General features: G+C 40.9%; 1 protein-coding gene across 7 annotated transcripts in view; it reads right to left on the bottom strand.

Moving 5' to 3' along the window:
• Positions 1 to 22343, bottom strand: part of CHCHD3 (coiled-coil-helix-coiled-coil-helix domain containing 3) — a 296388-nt gene that overhangs the window by 263206 nt on the left and 10839 nt on the right. For all 7 annotated transcript variants that reach the window (XM_021078526.1, XM_021078530.1, XM_021078528.1 and 4 more), the window contains 1 exon segment: positions 19908 to 19995. In XM_021078526.1, coding sequence (XP_020934185.1) covers positions 19908 to 19995 — 88 coding nt within the window.

Raw genomic sequence — 22343 nt, 5'->3', positions numbered from 1 at the left:
ATTAGCTCTAAGCATACACACATACGTATGAATGAACTTTTAGAGACAAAAGTATATCTCAGCTTGCTTGGGGGACAAATTCCAAAAAGTGACATAATTTCCACTTATCAATGTTCAGAGACATATACAAATAATCTCGAAATTACTACATATAACTATATACATGCCACTTGAGTGGCAAAATATACATGCCTGCAATCTCAATCATTGATCACAAAATTTTGCCCAGGTAATAGCTTTGGTATACAAAGATTAATGAAAATTGTCCTTATCAAAAGAGCTCACAATCTATCCAAGGAATCTGAGAGATAAGAGCCCATTCCACCAGTTGACAGATGAGAACACTAGGCTCACGGAAATAAACCTGTCCAGAGTAAAGGAACTAGTCGGTAATAAGGTAGAGGTAAAAATCAGATTTCATTTCCAATCAGCAATCCAGCAACATAGGAATTTAAATAGTCTCTATTTATTGAGCAATGCTCTGGGCATCGGGTTACCTCTCAGGTAATTTAGTCCCCCAATCCTAGAGATGAGGAAACCAATGTCACCATGGTGACTCAGAACTGCCAGGTCCCAAAGCATGAGCTCCCCTCCCTGCACCACACTGCCTGTCTTTGCAACAGACATTTACAGGCTCTGATCCTCTCTGAAAAATGGCCTGACACAGCATGAAATTAGTTCCATGTACCTGTGCTAAATTCCTCCTCCTGCTTAAATGTTACTGGGAAGAAATATGAGAGTTTTACTTTTTTTTTTTTTTTTTGCTTTTTAGGCCCACATCCACAGCATATGAAAGTTCCCAGGCTAGGGGTCAAATCGGAGCTACAGCTGCTGACCTATACCACAGCCACAGCAACACAGGATCCAACCTGAGTCTGCGACCTACACCACAGCTCATGGCAACGCGGGATCCTTAACCCACTGAGCAAGGCTCGGAATCAAACCTGCATCCTCATGGATCCTAGTTCGGTTCATTAACCCCTGAGCCATGAAGGGAACTCCCAAGAGTTATAACTCTTTTTTTTTTTTTTTTTTTTAAGATCAATAGAGACTTTATTTTTTTTGTTTGTTTGTTTTTTTGTTTTGTTTTGTTTTGCTTTATCTAGGGCCGCTCCCACGGCATGTGGAGGTTCCCAGGTTAGAGGTCGAATCGGAGCTGTAGCCACCGGCCTACACCAGAGCCACAGCAACGTAGGATCCGAACCATGTCTGCAGCCTACACCACAGCTCAGGGCAACGCCAGATCCTTTAACCCACTGAGCAAGGCCAGGGATCGAACCTGCAAGCTCATGGTTCCTAGTCAGATTCGTTAACCACTGCGCCACGAAGGGAACTCCTTAACTCTTGAAATAGAAAAAAAAAACAAAAAACCACCTCTATCACACCTGGAAAAACAGATTAACAAAAGCCAAAAACCAAAATTATATTAACTATTATAAAAGTAAATTAACAACCCCTTCACCTGACTGTCCAACCACACCAGCCTTGTGCACAATAGCAAATGTAAACATTAGTTTACATTTACTTCAAGAAACCTTCAGTAACTACTAATAAAACTGTTAAAAAATGTCTACACTAATGTATATGGTTAACATGTTATTTTCATTTACACAAGTTTGTGTGTATATGTGTATACAAATATCTGTTTCTATGTCTCACAACTACATAGAGACAATACCTGAACCCAAATATTGGAATCCAAAGTGAGGCATTTCAAGCCGTCTCACAAGCCATAAAGAAACCTTGATGGCAAGCTATGGATAGGTGCCAACACCTGAGTAGCAGCAAAGTTCACTGTAAATTTATCATTAAAAGGTCAAATGGCGAAGTTCCCTGGTGGTGTCACTGCTGTGACAACTGTTGTTGTTTGTTGTTGTCACTGCTCTGGTTCGGGTTCAATCCCTCGCCCAGGGAATTTCCATGTGCCATGCAGGCATGGCCAAAAAAAAACGTCAAATGGTATTTGGGTTTCCACATTAATCCAAAAATCCATTATAAGCCTGAAGAAACATTATTAAAACATTGTTTCCAGCTGCATCCATTCTTTCTTTGGGAAGAGGCATTGAGTTCCATATTCCAATAATCAGAGACTGCCTAAGAAAGAACAATGACGATAGCCCCTGTCACTCTTGGGCATCACAAATTAGGGAAAGTTGAGGTTCAGAGAAGACCACCACACTGCCCTCAGGTCATACATAGTAAGAGGCAAAGCTGAATACCCACGCCTGCTCATGTCAGGACCTCAAGATCTACCTGTCAACACCTGTGCTCCTTCCACCAAAGCATAGTGCTGGGCATTTATTTAACAGTTAACCTGAGCGACTTCTTGGACGATGCATAGGAGGGGCCGGGGGTCCACCGGAAACAATTAGGAAAATATCCTTTCAAATCCCTCGGCCTCTGGCTCTCTCAGATCTAGTGAGCCCTCCCATTCATACTTGGAAAAACCTCCTGATCCAGCCCCAAGCTGAAGCACTGGCTAACACTCTGCTAGTTGTAGGATAAGTGAAGAGAAATCAAACACAATGCTTTTGCTCTAGAGAGTCTCTGAAGAAACCCTAATAATAATCAGATCCGTGGGGAAGAACCACCCACTGCCACTATTCAAGCTAAATCAAGGTCAAGTAGATGACATCAGCCTCCTCAAAACAGCAATCTGAAGCATCCCATTTTTAAAGACAGTTGGCAATCACACGAAAAAGCAAAGTGCACACATAATAATGGCAAATGTCCTGAATGATTACATTCGGTGATTTAGCGTCAGGAAATAACTGTTTTATTAAGTTTTCTGCGGATGATTTCATTCAAGATTTCTTGTGGATAGACTATATGATGAAACCTTGTGGTTATGATCTTTGTTCATTTTTCAAGAGGGCTAAATTTTGCATGAAGAAGCACACCAGAATAGGTGCTCCCTGCTGTTTCATCAACACAGAAACTACTAGTTCCTACAATGTGGGAGACAAAGGAAAACCACATTACACCCTTTATCTGAGGGCACATGTTTTATTAATATATGGTTTCATCAATGCTCTAGTACAAAACAGCCTTTAAAAACAAAGTATGGGAGTTCCCATCGTGGCTCAGTGGAAATGAACCTGACTAGCATCCATGAGGACGCAGGTTCTATCCCTGGCCTCACTCAGTGAGTTAAGGATCTGGCACTGCCATGAGCTGTGCTGTAGGTTACAGGCACAGCTAGGATCTCATGTTCCTGTGGCTGTGGTGTAGGCCAGTGGCTACAGCTCCAATTCGACCCCTAGCCTGGGAACCTCCACATGCCACAGGTATGGCCCTAAAAATACCAAAAAAAAAAAAAAAAAAAGTATGGAGAGGAGTTCCCATTGTGGTTCAGGGGTGACAAACCTGACTAGTATCCATGAAGACATGGGTTTGATCCCTGGCCCCACTCAGTGAGCTGCGGTGTAGGTCATAGACATAGCTCAGATTCTGAGTTGCTGTGGCGCAGGCAGGCAGCTACAGCTCCGATTCAGCCAATAGCCTGGAACTTTCATATGCTGCAGATGCAGGCCTAAAAAAAGAAGAAAAAAAAAAAAAAATGAAGTATAGAGTTCCCGTTGTGGCTCAGAGAGTTAAGAATCCAACATAGTGTCTGAGAGGATGCACGTTCAATCCTCAGCCTCGCTCAATGGGTTATGGATCCAGTGCTGCTGTGGCTATGGCGTAGGCCAGCAGCTGCAGCTCCAATTTGACCTGTAGCCTGGAAACGTCCATATGCCAAAGGAGCAGCCATAAAAAGAAAAAAATTTTAAATGAGGTATCCGTTAATGAGAAATACAAGATCAACAGGCTGAAAAACAAACTATATCTCCCTCTCTTACTCCAAAGATGATAGAAAAAGAGCACCATTCTTTCTCCTTCTGCAAATGCTGTATTTCTTTTTATTGAGACAGAGCAATGCAGAACTCCCTAAAGACAAACCTCTTCAAAAATGTGAAAAATAAAAACATGCTGTTCACATACATCCAACAATATGCTACTCTGCTGATACTAAAATACCCGGCTGCTGGTGCTGCTGTCAGAGAAAGAGGTCACTGCATAGGCTCCTCAGAAGGGTCCTCTCACATGCCCGAGCCTCTCTGAAAGGAGTTCATATTCCCAAAGCTGTACTTTACCTACCTTCTACTGAGTCAAGTCAAAATTTTAAAACAGAATAATAAATAGCATAATGCAAGTCCCTAAGTGTATATATACTGCAAGCACGGCAACAGAGAAGAATATTCATTTGAATATGCTCTTTTTTAAATGTGACAAGACTTCAAGAGTATTTTAACAGCTTCACTGAGATAAAAACTTATATACCATAAAATTCACCCATACAGATCAATGGATTAAGGTACAGCTCAAGGTACTTGCAGTGCTGTGCAACCATCAGCAGTACTGCTAATGGCTGTGATGCACCCCCTCCCCAACACCTTGAGCCCTAGGCAACCACTCATCTTTCTGTGTCCATAGATTTGCTTGTACTGGACATTTCATAAAATTGGAATCATACCATACCTCATCTTTTGTAACTGGCTTCTTTCATTGACCACAATGTTTCTGAGGTCAAAGGTGTTTTGAAGAAGCTGGGGATGCTCTCGGGTCCTTCTACTCATTCATTTCATTGTCAAGTGTTTCTTGAACATCTTCCACATGTGAGACAGATGTGATATGGGTCACAATGGGACCTCTAGGCTTTCAGGGATGGATTCTGCCCTCAAGCTTATTACTGCAGAGTAAAGATGCTACCACAGCTACAAATAAATAACTATACTTCTTAATGTAGAAAGTAGTGACTTCCAAGAGAAAAACACAAATAAAATACTATGTAAGTTTGGAGGAAGAGAAGGCAAATAGGATCAAGAAAAGTTCTGACAGGCAACCTCTGAGGTGATTACACATACACAGATACAGAGACACACACACACAAACACACCCCCTACACGAGTAAATAAAATCAAATAAAATAACATAGGGATGGAGGTATTTCCTACTGGAACAAATCCATACGCCTTAGCTCAGTTATTCCATCCATACTTACTCCGTGTACTCAGATCTCCCACTCAGTCCCTGCATTCCAAATCAATATAAATAGTTGTAATTTCCAGAAATCACTAAGCCCTTTGTGAGCCATCATTTCTTCCCCCAAGAAATGCTATTCCTCCTTTCCACGATCCCTTCCATCAATGCCATCATGTCTGATTGGTGAACTCCTATTCATCCTTCCATATGCAGCTCAAACACCACCATCTCTTTCATGAAGTCTCCCCTGACCTCCCCCAGTAGAGTTAGTCCTTGATTCTTTATGATGCATGAATATCTCCACTATCTTCATTTGCATTGTTCTGCTCTGTTTATCTCTGAAATCTCAGTGCTTAGTACAGCATCAGGAACACAGCTGATACTAAATAAAAGTTTGCTGGAACAAGGGCACAGAACACCAAGTGAAAGGCAAAGAGTGTGACAGAAAGGTTGGACAGAGTCACCCGAGAAGGTGTGAAAGAGGGCAGTGAGGAGCTCTGGACTATGCAGAAGGAAAAAAAAGAGAAGGATATCTATCGATTACCTGCTATATTTCAGCACCAGTACATTATCTCTTTTAGTCTCCATGACAACCATGTGAAATTAAGTCTCTCCATCTTATCCTGGAGGAATCTGAGATAACTTACACAAGATGACACAATTATTAAGTGGCAAAAGCTCTTTGAGCACTAAATGTACGCTCTGTTCTTCTATTCAGAGGTAATTCAGCTACAGCCTTTCTATTTCCTATTTGAAGAAACCGGGGTTCATTTCCTTTGCAACCCCATTTCTGAAAGCAGACAATCACACGACATCACTGCCAGCAAAGCAAAGGTGGTAGTTTCAGTCGGCCTTTGTACCCTTCATCCTGGGTCTAGCTAATCCAGTACAAATCATGCTTCCTGAGGAACTTCAAAAATAATATTGCAGGCTTGAGCACCACAGAAGCCTCTGTGCTGTTCAACTAAAAGAATTTTACTTAGAGTAGGAGAAGGTAGTTCTCAATCAAAAGGTTCAGGGTAGAAGTTCCCGTTGTGGCTCAGTGGTAACAACCCAACTAGCATCCATAAAAGCATGGGTTTGATCCCTGGCCTCGCTCAGTGGGTTAAGGATACAGCATTGCCGTGAGCTGTGGTGTAGGTCGCAGACACGGCTCTTATCCTGAGTTGCTGCGTCTGTGGTATAGGCTGGCAGCTGCAGTTCCAATTTGACCCCTAGTCTGGGAACTTCCATATGCCATGGGCACGGCCCTAAAAAAAAAAAAAAAAAAAAAGTTCAAAGTCCTACAAGCAACAATCAACAACAACAAAAAACCAAAAAAGCAATTTTAAAAATTACTGCTTTTTAAAGTTTTACTTTGCCATTTTTGCAGAAAGATGACGACGGTTGATGTAATAATGGCTAAATCAGCAGAGGTATAATGTTTAACGGCACAAGAAAGAATTAAAGGAAGGAATTTATCATTTGTATGTTTATAAGACTTGATAAAAATTGTTTTTTAATTACACAGGCCTATTTTTAAGATTTTTTTATTAATAAACCAATAAAGTATGTCAAAGGTCAAAGAATAATCATTAGAAGAGAATTACAACCTCCCATAATCTTATAATAATCACTCTAAGAAGTTTCTGAGAAAAAATATTAAAGCATCCTTTTTAGAAAAGTTGAGTAAAATTGTCACAAGTATAGTTTATGGGCTCAACTGCATAAAATTCCCAGAGAAGTCAATATGCGATTTAGAAAAGTTAAAGAAAACATTATGGGAGTTCCCGCCGTGGCTCAGTGGTCAGCAAATCCAACTAGGAACCATGAGGTTGCGGGTTCAATCCCTGGCCTTGCTCAGTGGGTTAAGGATCTGGCGTTGCTGTGAGCTGTGGTGTGGGTCGAAGACATGGCTCGGATCTGGCGTTGCTGTGGCTGTGGTGTAGGCCAGTAGCTACAGTTCCAACTGACCCCTAGCCTGGGAACCTCCATATGCCACCAGGGCGGCCCTGGAAAAGACAAAAAGATCAAAAAAAAAAAAAGAAAGAAAGAAAGAAAAAAAAAACACTTTATGTCCAATAGATATCTATGTTGTCCTACAAAATTAAACAAAAGCTGCTCAGCCAGTCTCATTTTTCCTACCACAGAAAAAGACCAAATTGATTGGCCTTAATATCTGCAGGTGTGTGTACTGTACACACACAGTTAAAGCCATCTCTTCTTGTTAAAAGGACAAGTTTTAAGAAGGAAAACGAAATAAATGCTCTTGGAGAGTTTTAACAACTCTTATTTTGTTAAATTAATTTCCTTCAATAATTATAAGGATACTATTTAGAATCCATAATCTAGCTGGTTGCGTTAATAAAACAGTAAAAATGTTTTGGGTAAACTGTCAATCTCAAATACTGCTTTAATATTTTTAATTAAATCAAATCTATCCTGATTACAGCAAGTGACTGTCATATCATTCCTCGGGTTCTTCCTCAAAAGTGACATACAGCAATTAATATTTTACCTTATTTTTTAAAGTCATGATGGTCATAATGACCATTATGTCACCATTGTGACTAATTACATCTGAAGGATTTGGTGGAACTACCAAGTAAGGTGTAGAGCACATCTGATACAGGTATACATGAACTATCGTCACTCTAGCACACGGCCATAAGGAGAACACAAGATGCATGTGGGAAATGCCCACATAAGCCAAGCCAAATTCTTGATTTTTCTTCTATCACTGTTAGTTAACACTTAGCTATTTATGTGTTTGAACATACAGGGGAGCCAGCTGCCTGATGGCCCAGTCCTCCCCTAAGGGGATGCAGGCAGTGGGTCTTCCTTCCAATCCTCATGCAGAAGCCAAACCAATCCTCAACATTCCTGAATTTCCAGGCGCCAAACCCCCAGGTTTCATACCGCTGGCCGCAGGGCCTTGAGGAAGTGAATGACAGCAGGAAGATCATCCTCTGAGAAAGAAAAGGTATGATGTTGAGTCAGAAGTTGAGATGAGGAGTTCCCGTTGTGGCTCAGTAGTTAACGAACCCAACTAGGAACCATCAGGTTGCAGGTTCAATCCCTGGCCTCGCTCAGTGGGTTAAGGATCCAGCATTGCCGTGAGCTGTGGTGTGGGTCGCAGATGTGGCTCGGATCCCTCGTTGCTGTGGCTGTGGTGTAGGCCAGCGGCTACAGCTCTGATTAGACCCTTAGACCCCTAGCCTGGAACCTCCATGTGCTACAGGGGTGGCCCTAAAAAGACAAAAAAAAAATAAGTTGAGATGAAGCCAAATGTAAGAAGAGAGAGTGAAGAGGAGCTCTTGAAGGAAGAGAAATCCCCTCAACCATCTGAGATTTTCTTTCATCCCATTTTGCCTAATTATCTGCCTAATTATCTGCCCTCAACTGGTTCACCTACAGCAAAGAAGTAATTGCTTTTCAACTCAGCAAAGAGAAGTCCACACCAAGGCAAGGGGAAGTGCAGGAAAAAAGCGTCATAAAAGGAGGTCCTGAGAGGACAGGTGAGTAAATGAAAGCTGTGGAATCTCAGGGAGAGGGGTCATAAGTCACAATCACAGCAGCACGTGCTGGGCGCTATGACAGGCAAGCACACACGAGCTGCTGTGTGACCCCACAGGAGGCACTTCTGACCCAGACTTGGAGTCAGAAAAAACTCCCCAAGTGATTTCTAGGCGGATATCTGAACAATGAGGAAGAGTTGGCCAGACAAGTCAGGTAGGAGGTGAGGTGGTGGGCTGGGGCTGGGGTAGATAGTTCGAGGAACAGTGGTCGGACAGAAGAGACAACACAGTCAAAGACCAAAAAAGACAAGTCCAAGGACCCAAGAACCTTCCACAGGGCTCAGCAGAGAGTTCAACATGACAGAGGGAGGTCCGGGAGATGACGCAGGACACTCAAGTGGAAACGGCTTGTTGGTTACATAAAAGAAATCCTGACTTCACTCCCCCTAGGGGAAGGGGAACCTCTCAAGCTTTAAACAGAAGGATGATCTGATTGGTTTTACACTGTGGAAGGATTACTAGGGCAGCAGGGAGAATAGACTATCGAATCCGAGACTGAAGGCTAGGACCTCAAGCAAGAGACAGAACAGGCAGGATGGTGCTAGACTAGGACAACGACACCAGGGATGGGAGAAACTGTACTAAAACCTGAAACCAGAAAAAGGAAACTGCAACACCAGGTTCTGCTGCTACTCATCAGATGTGGGTATCCCCTGAAGGACTATAACAACAATGGGGGTGAACAAGCAATAAATAAATAAAACAAAGCAACTAAGTCCCACAAACAACGTCAATAGATAGGGGCTCTCAGCAGCCATCAGCTCCCCACCATACCATCTGCAAGATGTCCTAGTCACATCAGGCCTTTAAGTAAAGGAGAGGGTTATTGCTACTACCCTGAAATTTCCAACTCCAATTATTTGATGCTGGCTAATTAAAACCCATATTTCAATTTAACCACTCAAGTCAGGGGTGCCAGGGCACACAGAACCAGCACACTGTCTTAAGCATGTCACAGCAATTCTGTGAAAAAGTTTGAAAAGTCTTACTGTAATGATCCACATGGGTTCCCAACGCCTTTCAAAATACACTCAGGTACAGTGACAGCTGTCAACCAGGTGTCAAGTAGCCCTGGGGGGAGAACAGGTTTAAAAAGAGGACTTACAAGCACTTACTGTTTCCTGGTAGCACTGAGCTGGCCTAATACAGAGCACTGGATGTGTAACTCTGAATAAACCAGGGAGACAGGAAAGGGTCAAGGGAAGACATGAAATGCTGGGTCAGTCGTTACTTTTTAAAAACGTTTACAAGGAAAAACATCTTCACCAACAATAATAACCTACTATTTGGTTGACAGGTGAAAGGGTCAATGGGTTGATTTTGAATACCTCTACGTGTAGCATGAAAATATTCAAAATTCTCTTGGGCAATTTATTTGAAGAGATCTGGACCGTGCAGGTCATGTGCTCAAAGTCCAGCAAATTTCAAGAAAGGCAAAAATACTGTAAACCAAGAGTTCAGGAGTCCCCACTGTGGCTCAGCAGGTTAAGAACATGTTAGTCTCTGTGAGGATGCCAGTTCGATCCCTGACCTCACTCAGTGGGTTAAGGATCCAGCGTTACCCCAAACCGTGGCACAGGTTGCAGATGCAGCTTGGATCTGGTGTTGCTGTGGCTGTGGTGTAGGCTGGCAGCGGGAGTTCCAATTTGACCCCTAACCTGGGAACTTTCATATGCCACAAGTGAGGCCATAAAAAGAAAAAAATAAAAAAAGAGTTCCCACTGTGGTGCAACAGGATCGGTGGCATCTCTGGAGTGCTGGGACACAGTGGGTTAAGGGTCTGGCATTGCCACAGCTGCAGTGTAGGTCACAACTGTAGCTCAGATCTGATCCCTGGCCCGGGAACTCCATATGCCATGGGGTGGCCAAAAAATGAAGAGTTCACTTTACAACTGGCATATTAAATCTAAATCAAAAATAGTGGGGTTCTATGTATTGTATGCCCTATACTTTATAATCCACTAGAGCTGCTTATATAACCAATGTCCGATATTTTATAAACCTTGAAGCATGATTATAAAACTTATACTTTAGAGCTGTTTTCTCTTTGTGGTTTATGATATATTATGAGTGATATCCATGATTTACTCGATTGTTATACCCAATAACAACACTTGTTCAATCAGAAAATATAATCCACTATCCCATAATTCAAAATGCACAGCAGCAAATGGGGGGGGGGTGTCTAAAACAGCTTATCTCTTCTCCCCTAATCACTGAAGTTACTTCCTTCCAGCTTCTGAGCACTATGATTCCATGGTATAACTATATTTCTGAAATATAGTAGCAACATGCCTAACAAAAGGGCTGCTTATTTCCAGTAACTTAGGAATAGGTAGGGAATTTCTGGCCCACTTGATTTCATACCACTTGGAAGCACTAATGCAAAGCAAATTATACCACAGCAGTTGCAGGGCAGGGGGCCTCTGACAATTTAATAAAAGGCACCTGAGGTCAGTGGTCAATCAGTTAACTAAGAAATCAAAGGGCAGAAGTCCCAAGTCACAGAAAACTACTGGAAGGAGTGACTTGCTGACATTTCAGGACCTACTAAGCTTCTCTGTCTATAATTCCTTTCCTCTTCTGCTGCAGCTTTTGCTTTCCTGTATGACGCCCCTTTTAACCATCCCAAAATACCATGGGATATACACTATATTGTCATAATTTATTCCATTTTTCTTAGTTTTCTATGCTCTCTCAGTTTGAAAATAGAATGAATTTAAATTTGTGCTGGTTTCTTAATATAACACAAAGACTGATGAATCAAGTGGCACTGGGGAAAGTACCTTAGACCAGGGGCGAAATGGCAGAAGTGTGAATTTGCCACTAAGCAGCCATGTGGCCTTGCTCCACAAATCCACCCAAACCCTCTTCTACCTCAAGCATGTGGTGGCTCTCTTCCCACTCCCCAATTTCCAACTTTTGCTACATTATCCTTCCAAGAATCCACCTGTACCATTTCAACTTCCCTGCTCAGAAAGCTTCTGTTTTACACCTTCCATGGTTTCAAGTAGCTGAGGACAACTTTTTTTTAAGGCCAGTTAAGGACAAATAAAAATGCTTATGAGGCTGCTTGTTTTTTCACGAAAATAATTTTCCTCAGGACTATGGTGGAAAACATGTATTCTTACTATTTAGATTTGGTTGTTAAATATAAAAATATCAATGAGAAAATCAGCACTTCATTTTCAGCCATAAAAATATTATTAATATCTGAGTATATGTGAAAAGTAGCAACTAAAACAACTTTCTGAACCTGGCATCCTAAAATTAAATGAAACAGCTCAGTAGCCACTAAGCCCTACATGCTAAGATTAACCTCCTTAACTTCGCCAGCCTTCCCACCCATGAAACCCCTATTTGAACCCTTTACCTGGTCTGTGTACTGACTCTGCCAGTCGCCTTCAACACCAACAACTTCTTATCCTCAAGGTCTGGCTCAGGTCCACTCCCCATAGGGCCTGCCTGCTAAGCTCTTGACCTTCATTCTCTGAAATCCTAAAACATTTTCTAGACCACTTATATATGCTATCTCAATACATATTCATTCGTATGCTTCAAAATATTGTATTTTTTATTTATTTACTTTTTGTCTTTTTAGGGCCACAGCCATAGCATATGCAAGTTCCCAGGCTAGGGGTCAAATTAGAGCTGCAGCTGCCAGCCTACACCATAGCCACAGCCACGCCAGATCTGAGCTGCATCTGCGACCCACACCACAGCTCATGGCAACACAGGATCCTTAACCCGCTGAGCGAGGCCAGGGAACCAACCCGCGTCTTCACGGATGCTAGTCAGGTTCATTACCACCGAGCCATGGCGGGACTTCCCATCTACTCCAAAATATTAGCTGAGCAGGTGGAGGGTACTACATTAGCACTTATTCACTACACTATAATGTTAAAGATGCTTTGACCAAACTGATAGCTCCCTGAAGTCAAAGATTACTGCCATGCTGTGATCCATCACCTGTTGACTGATGGAACTTTAACAACAGGAGTTCAACTATCCATTAAATCTAGACTGTTTAGTACCACCTCACACCAGTCAGAATGGCTATAATTAACAAGCCTACAAATAACAAATGCCAAAGAGGGTGTGAAGAAAAGAGAACCCTCATACACTGTTGGTGGGAATGTAAACTGGTACAACCTCTGTGGAAAACAGTATGGAGGTTCCTCAGAAAACTAAATATATAACCACCATATGATCCAGCAATCCCACTCCTAGGCATACATCTGGATAAAACTTTCCTTCAAAAAGATACATGCACCCCTATGTTCACTGCAGCACTATTCACAACACCCAAGACATGGAATGAATTAAGAAGATGCAGTACATATATACAATGGAATACTACTCAACCATTAAAAAAAAAATGCCATTTGCAGCAACACGGATGGAACTAGAGATTCTCATAAGTGAAATAAGTCAGAAAGAGAAAGACAAATACCATATGATATCACTTATATCTGGAATCTAATATATGGCACAAATGAACCTACCTATAGAAGAGAAACAAACTCATGGACATGGAGAACAGTGTGGCTGCCAAGCAGGAGGGGGAATGGAGTGAGATGGACTACGAGTTTGGGTTTAGCAGATGCAGACTACTGCATTTGGAATGGATAAGCAATGAGATCCTGCTGTGTAGCACAGGAACTATATCCAATCACTTGTGATGGAACATGATGGAAGACAATGTGAGAAAAAGAATATATATACTTGTAAAACTGGATCACTTTGCTGTACAGCAGAAATTGACAGAACACTGCAAATCAACTATAATAAAAAATAAAAGAATGTCTAGTTTAAAAAATGTAAAGTGTTTATGGACTTCTTTTCTTACTCTTTTTTTTCCTTTTTAGGGCTCAACCCAAGGCATATTGAAGTTTAATCAGAGCTACAGCTGCTGGCCTACGCCACAGCCACAGTTATGTGGGATCTGAACCACGTCTTCGATACCACCAGCTCACGGCAATGCCAGATCCCTATCCCACTAAGCAAGGCCAGGGCGTGAACAAGCACCCTCATGGATACCAGTCGGATTCATTTCCGCTGTGCCACAAAGGGATCTCCCATGGATTTCTTCTTAAGAACAGAATTTCCTGACTAGACAATCTGATTTAGATCAAACCTTTAAATCAATAGTGTATGCATTTCTTCCTTTGGAAGTATCAAGCAAACTACAGCACAAGCAAAACAAAAAATATTAAGTGCAAAGTTGCATCAACAGTTTCACATGTTAAAAGTTGGAAACTGGGATACTGCACCTCCTTTCAGTTCATGTAATTCAAGTCAAAGGAACAAGTGCAGCTTGTTACTGCGAACTCTCCCTACAATGTCAGACCTAAATGAGCCTTAAAGAGCTGTTTAAAAATAACTAGGAGGGCCAGATTCTGGGAGAAAAATACATAGAATATATAGATGAATCTGTTTCCCTAAATTGGCTGTTTAGTTTGGGCTGTGCTATTTCCTGCTTAAATTGGTTTCCTGTAATTTGTTAAGGTTGCCAAAGACTTAGATCTCAGTGATATACTTAACGCAAATCAGCAAATCTTTATTATTTTTCCCAATGACAAGAAATGTACAAAGAAACTTGCACAGTGAGGATAATAATAAAAATGAGTTCGTTTGTCCTTTTCAGATTCATCATTTTCATCTGGTTGCTAGCGGCTCAGGAAACCAACAAACAGCCTCCTAATATCATTCCTGTCTGGTTCTTCATATTGATCTGGGGACAGTTTCCCCAGCATTAGGTAGGCTCAAACACCAGAGGTCTGACCTCACTATAAGCCAGAAAAACTAAAGGATCAAGGTGGAAAGGAAAAAAAAAAAAAAATCAACTCCAACACTGATTTTTAAAATCAAAAAATGTAAGATGTTAATGAAAATATAAGTTTATAACTCTGTGCAAGGTATCCCCTTATGTCAACCTGGGAGGAAAAAAAAAATTCCCACAGTTCCCACTACGGCACAGTAGGTTAATGATCTGGCTTGTCTCTGGTGGCCCAGCACAGTGGGGTAGGGATCCAGCACTGCTGCAGCTGTGGGGTAGGTCGAAGCTCCAGCTCAGATTCGAACCCTGGCCCAGGAACTTCCATACGCCACGACTGGCCAAAAAAGGAAAAAAAAAAAAAAAAAAAAAAAAATTCCCCTGATGAAAAAGCAAACCAATATAGTTGAAGCACATAACACAGCAAAGAATTTGAGGCAGCAAGGACACAGTTAAGTTCTTTAGAGCATGTTCATTTATTAAAGTGGCATTACAATCTGCTGTGTGTCACACAGTATATTATTTTGCCTGAAAAGCTTTACATGCAAATACTTACTGCAACGAGTCATTGATCTGGTTCAAGGTTTGGCAAAAAACAGTTTCAGCAAAGTCTTTAAAAGAAATCACTTTCTTAAAGCATAAATTACATTCTCAAAACAATATATATATGACAAAACTCAGTTCCTATAAAGAAATCCTAGAACTCTTAGTCCATCAGCTAAATTCACACATATGAATAGCCTAAGGCTGCAATGAATGAAAACCCCGCAAGAAAGAAAGCATTTTAACAAATATTAAAAATTCAACTCATATTTAATATGTAATTTACTTGACATGGAAAATGTAGAAAAGGTTGATAACATTTTTATCAATATTATTTTTGCAGACTTGAAAAATTATTTCATTACACATCTAAATTATAAATCTTAAAAAAAATCGGATTTCCCGTCGTGGCGCAGTGGTTAACGAATCCGACTAGGAACCATGAGGTTGCGGGTTCGGTCCCTGCCCTTGCTCGGTGGGTTGGCGATCCGGCGTTGCCGTGAGCTGTGGTGTAGGTTGCAGACGTGGCTCGGATCCTGCGTTGCTGTGGCTCTGGCGTAGGCCGGTGGCTACAGCTCTGACTCGACCCCTAGCCTGGGAACCTCCATATGCCGCGGGAGCGGCCCAAGAAATAGCAACAACAACAACAAAAAAAAGACAAAAGATAAAAAAAAAAAAAAAATCTATTATTGGGTACTAACTAAAACCCCAAATGCTGAAGAAAACAAACTTTGAGCCTTTCTACTTTTATAAACATATTTTTTAAATTTTAAGAAGCATAAATCTTTGTTAATTTGCACATAGTCTAGTTACATTCTTAAGCTAAAGGCAAGATCATTTCAAAATAGTACATCAAATCTTAGTTCCTTCTGCGGGTTGGTTTGGAATGAGTAAGGGAAATATACTTCAAGAGCCTGCACTGATAGCTTTGTTGAGTTTTTTCCACAGTTGCAGAGAGAAAAACCAAGTATCTGCATGACATGAGGGCATACAGGTGTTCACCAGCTACTCTGAGTTGAGGAAACCAGTTCCTCCAATACACTCCTAACACAGTGGTCAGGAAGCTGTGCTAAAGACTGAGGTGAAAACAGCAAACCTCAGGGAAATATTCCCTGAAGTGCCCACTTACCTACACCCAAGGGAGCCCAGATGTGGAAACGGCAGGAAACAAGATTCACAAAGAGAGACATTAAGCTCCTTACCTCAGCCACCACATCATTAAAATCACCTGAAAAAGCTCACAAGGCCAAGCATTGATAAATTCTAGACTAAAGCTGTGTAACAGAATGTTCTGCAATGATGAAAATGTCCTAGATAGGAGTTCCCGTCTTGGTGCAGCGGAAATGAATCTGACTGGGAACCATGAGGTTGCGGGTTCGATCCCTGGCCTCGCTCAGTGGGTTAAGGATCCAGCGTTGCCATGAGCTGTGGTGTAGGTCACAGATGCGGCTCGGATCTGGCGTTGCTGTGGCTGTGGTGTAGGCTGACGGCTACAGCTCTAATTAGACCCTTAGCCTGGGAACCTCCATATGCCATGGGTGTGGCCCTAAAAAGACAAAAGACAAAAGAGAAAAAAAAGGAAAGAAAAGAAAATGTCCTAGATGTCCAAAATGTCCAACAGGCCACTGTCCAACATGACGGCCACAAGCCACAGGTGGTTACCGAGCACTGGAATGTGACTCATGTGACAGAGGAGCTGATATTTTTATTTCATTTCATTTTACTTAGTTTTAATTTAAATCATAATATGGCTACCATTTAGACAGTGAAGTTCTAACCCAACCAACAAAACATAAGGTGGCATTCAAAGAGTCTTTAGTGCCCAGGCTTGGTCATGGACCAAAGAGTTCATCAGTCATGTCAAACCTAGAAATGAGAAGGGACGGATTCCTCAGAACAGCCAGAACCTTTCACAATGTCAGTGTCATGCTCTGGAGGCCACACCACGAGCATTTATAAAAAGCATCCCCACCCACACCCACTCTCTCCAAGGATCAGTTTAAGCAACTAACCCAAGAGGGAAAATACTTCCTTTCCTCCGACTCACTGCTGTATGAAAGCCAAGATGGAAAAATACGAGAAGAACCAACAATCATTTATAGAAAGAAGGTACCTTCCAAACTCAAGCAGAATATCACTAAAAAGGCAGCTCTTTTTCTCCAACTAATTTGTCACATCCTTTCTACAAATGAAGCAAAGTGTTATTCAAATTATAATAAAAGAGAACAGTTTACATCATTTGCTCTGGAGTCAAACAGACTTGAATTCAACTATCACCTCCACTGCTCACCAGCAGTGTGACTTTGGGCAAGACAATCACTGCAAGTCTCAATTGCCTTTCATTTAAAATGGCTTAACACAGTACCTTCCTCAAAGAGTTACACAAATTACACAAGATAAGACATAAAGAATTTAGCAGAGTAACTGGCGCATAATAAACATTATTTAAGTGTTATTTAAACACTATTTCTTGATCATTTTATCCCCTTAACAAAACAGGTAGAAAAGAAATCTAAGATATTAAGATAAAATTCCAATTTTAAAATATCCATATATCAGAAGATGATGTTGGAAAAGCAAAGAGAGAGCAGTCATGGTGTACCTCAGAAGCCAAAAAATTCAAATACATTCCAAATACCATGGAGACCTACCGCCAGGATGTGACATAAACTGATTCATTTCTTTAAAGATGCTGAGGCCTCTGTGTACATGGCAAAGCATAGAGGGAGGACAAGAGTACAAGCAGGGAGCCGCTTAAGAGGCTTCTGCAAAAGACAAGGTAAGAGATGGTAGTTATCTCAACCGGAGCTGCAACAGTGAAGATGGACATGCAAAGAGCATATCCACACATATTTTGGAGATGGAGCTCACAAGACCAGCCTAAGGCCTAATATAAGAATTAAGAAAAAGAAAACAACAATGAATCCCAGTGCCATGTGCTGGGAAAGATGGAGAAGAGAAGCAACCCTGAAGAAGAAGAAAAGGTTTAAGTTGAAGAAAACTAAGTGGAAAGGTCAGGGCTAGAGATATACTTTTGGGAGTCACGGGAACCTACATAATGATTCGAAAGGCATACAATTTGATAAGATTAGTTAGTGGAAATCAGTAAAGATGACTATACTGAGGATGCAAGTAAGGTAGGAGGAAAACCAACAGTGTGGCCCAGAAGCCAAAGAATGGGTCCCAGAGAGGACAGAATGGTCACTTTCTATTCCACTTTAATGAACTACAAACCCTTCTTAAGGAGGCTACTAAACAGTAAGTTTCAAAAGGACAAGAACTATCTCTTAATCATCTTGGCACCTTCTCCTCTAAACACATCAGAAGCTCAACGCATGGTTACTGACTTAATGATTAGTAAGAGGGTTACACTGTCCCCAAGTGAATGGCATTTGGGCAGCAACTTATGTTTCTCAAAGTATTTGAGTTTGTAGCCAGATTTACCACATAATGTCCCTTTCTAATAGATAACGAAAATCCTCACTTAATCCAAGATCAATCATTCCAACTATTTTCTCATTGTCATTTCACCAAGAAACGGTATGTCCATCCATACAGCAGCAACAAGAACAGTGCCCAATGCATAGGAGGGGCTCAGTAAATAATAGTTGGATGAATAGATGACTGGGGTAGGAGAGAGGAGAGGGAAAAGAAATAGTCTCTTATCCTGCAGGATCCACAGATAAAATGAGACAATAACTCTCTATGGATTTCATTTAACACATTTTCATCAATAATTAAGACTATGAAGGAATAAACTTTATAAATTGAGAGGAAATTTATTAGAATATAAACTCATTAGAGATTTGCCACCATTTGGAAACAATGAATCACTATTATCTAAGTTCATTTTTTTGTTTAATAAATATTTACTCCTAAAACTTTAATATCCCTATAAGCAACCCACGTCACATAAAAAGACATATGAAATAAACTTCCAAAGCCTAATAAAGGATTCAGGAGCTGGAAGAGGAAAAAAAAAAAAAAAATCCCAAAGACTAAAAGTAGATTCATTCTATATTTAGTGCAAAGCATTGTATTTATGTATTTATTTATTTGCTTCTTCTTTTTTTTTTTTTTTTTTTTAGGGCCACACCTGCGGCACATGGAAGTTCCCAGGCTAGGGGTTGAACTGGAGCTGTAGCCACCAGCCTACACCACAGCCACAGCAACACCAGAACCGAGCCATGTCTGCGACCTACACCACACCTCACAGCAACACCGGATCCTTAACCCACTGAGTGATGCCAGGGATCGAACGTGTGTCTTCATAGATACTAGTCAGATTCACTTCCACTGAACCCCGATGGGAACTCCCTGGTGCAAAGCATTTTAAAAGAAACCCCAGTGTATAGCACAGGAAACTGTACCCAATATTCTGTGATAATCTATATGGGAAAATCATCTGAAAAAGAATGAATGTGTGTATATGTATAATTTAATCACCTTGTTGTTACAGCTGAAACTATCACAATATTGTAAATCAACTATACGTCAATAAAACTTTTAAAAAATGAAAGAGAAAAGAGAGGAAAAGAATCCCCAGTAATGATCACTAGTACAGTTGGCCCTCCATATCCACAGACTCAACCAACCAGATTGAAAACATTCAGGAAAAAATAAAAACTCCAGAATATCCCAAAAGCAAAATCTGAATTTGCCACGCAGGCAAGTATTTATATAGCATTTACACTGTATTTAAAACAATTCACAGGGCATTTACAGTATATTAGTTATCATAAATAATTTAAGAAATGATTTAAAATATAAGAGAGGATGTACATAGGTTATAGGCAACTACTACCCACTTTATATAAGGGACTGATTCTGCTATCCAAGGGGGCCCGGGAACCAATACCCATGGTTGGTTACCGAAGAAAGACAACTATAAAAAGCTCAACATCCAAATAACAAGTCAGACATACAGAAGAACCTGACTATTGAGTGAACTTTTACCACTTGTAAATTTTTCTACTAAAAATTCAGAAATTAAAATTCCAAAGTACCTGAGGCACCGTAAGCACCAGAATACCGCTGAGACTTCGGGCCAGATGGAGAGGTTTCCTTCATACGATCAATCACATTTTCCGAAAGCTGAAAAGCAACACCAAAATAAAATCCATTATAGAAGAACAAGGAAACAGCACAATGGCATCCAAGTAATTCAGCCATCCATAGCAATATATATAAAACAAACGGCCTGGAGAAATTAGACTAAATCTAACAGCTATAAAACTAAAAGCAAGTTAAGAAGTTTTAAGATTTCAAGATGCACCCCACAGCACCACTTTTTTACTTCTTCTAATGCACTGCTAATTGCTCATTATAAATACCTCTTTTCCTCATTTTATACTGTGCACTAAATTGTAATCGCTGAGAAAATGTAAGTCATCAGAACTCCTTCAACTTTCCCCTTCATCCTACAAATTAATTTCCACAAGCAGCAGGCCTTAGCTCCTTCCCTCCCTCCAGTCCCAAGGAAATAATGTCCCTCCCTCCGTCCTGTTCAAGGCTAACCACAAACAATCCCTCTTTCAAATTTCATCCTGCACCAACTTTGGGCCATGAACAGACTAGACTTCAGGTATTCAACGTCATCAAGCTGCTTCAAGGGGAGAAGAAGAAGTAAACCATCATGAATTTAAGTATGATATGAAGGATGTTCCTTGGGTCAGTTGGCCTGTAATGGAAGGACAGACGGCATAACGGGCAGGTGGGCAGGGCATCTGGCCAGGCTTTGGGAAGGGGGCTGGACGGGCAGCCGAGGAGGAGGAAGAGTGGTTAGGAAGAGAAGGAGCAGGATGAGAGTACTCTAAGGGGGTACAGCGTAAAGGGACAGTTAAACAGCACTTCCCACCATTAGACAGCAAGTGGAGATATCAAGCAGGCTCTGAGAACACTCACTCCAGATGTGAGAGTCCCTCCCCCCATTATTATCATATCATCCTTTTTTATTTTCTTTTTAGCACTTACCACTCTCTGACACTTTCTTGTTTACTGCCTGCCTTCCTCACTAGGAAGAAAGCTCCTGGAAAGCAAGGATTTGGCTGTCCTATTATTATATCCCCAGAGCCTCAATAAGCCTGGTTAATTGAAAGAATGTTTAAATAAATCAAACAATATGATTTTAAAAAAAGAATGGCTGAAGCAGGAAGCTAGGGGAGGGAGCTTCGTGATAGAGAAGGTCAAAAGAAGGAAATAAATTTTAGATTTTGAAAACTCAATGAATCCTCAAGTTAGGGGGTTTGAACTTGATCCTGAGGGCAACTGGGCACTACTGAAGGATTTTACACAGGGTAATGGCACAATCAGACTTACATTTTAGAAACATCACTCTAGCTATAGAGTGGAAAACAGATTGGAGGAGGACAAGAACAAAAGCAGAAGGACCCCTGAGGGAGGCTAAAGGACCAATTACGAAGCTATGAAGCGTATGTCTCAACAAAAACTTGCATGAGAATGTTCAGAGCAGCATTATTCATAATAGCAAGAGTGGAAACAAATACCCACCTACTGGCAAATGGATAAACAAAACATTATATATCCATGCAATGGACTACAATTAATTCACAATAAAAAGAAGTTCTGATATATGCTATGACATGGGTAGACCTAAAAAACAATTAAGTAAAGGAAGCCAGACACAAAAGGCCACATATTGTGCAATTCCATTTATATGAAATGCCCAGAAAAGGGATCTCTACACAAAAAGAAAACAGATAAGTGGTTGCCTAAGGCTGAGATGGGAATGGAAATTAACTAGAAATGGGCATCGGAGATTTTATTGGAGTGATGAAAATGTTCTAAAACTGGACTGAGGTTATGGCTGCATAATTTTATAAATTTATTAGAAAGTGCTCTACACAGAAAACAGATGAATGTATTATATGCAAATTACACAAGTTTTTTTTTTAAATGTTCCAGGGAGAACACATTCAAAAGATATTTAGGATTCAAAGTAGCTAACCTTCACCGAGTGCTGATTCTGTGCCAGGCATTTACACTCAACTAAGCAAGCACTTTACTTATTTCACCCTCAACAATCCTGTAAGATACTTTTATCATCTCCACTGTATAGGTAAGGAAACTGAAGCAAAGCCAGATTAAATAACGTGGGCCGGATTTTACATGTGATAAATTATGCAGCCAGGATTCAAACCCAGGAAGTCTGAGTCAGGCACCTGCCTTCACAGCTAGACAGGGTCTGACTAGATGGGGGCGGAAGCAGAAATCATTAGGGAGGTTTCCAGGTCAAGTAACAGGGTGACCCCCTTCTACATCCTCAAGGACCGTCTTCCAGTTTCCCCTGCTAACCCGATGCAGCAGAAAAAGTCTTCCAGTACAAGTCGCCAACCACCAAATAAATCACCTTTTCTATTACATAAATAACTTTTATACTGATATAGAGAAAGCACCTAATTGACCTGACTTCAGCATCTAAC

This window comes from Sus scrofa, chromosome 18 (genome assembly GCF_000003025.6).
Source record: "Sus scrofa isolate TJ Tabasco breed Duroc chromosome 18, Sscrofa11.1, whole genome shotgun sequence".
Classification (NCBI taxonomy): Eukaryota; Metazoa; Chordata; class Mammalia; order Artiodactyla; family Suidae; genus Sus; species Sus scrofa.
This window is presented reverse-complemented; position numbering and strand designations above follow the sequence as displayed.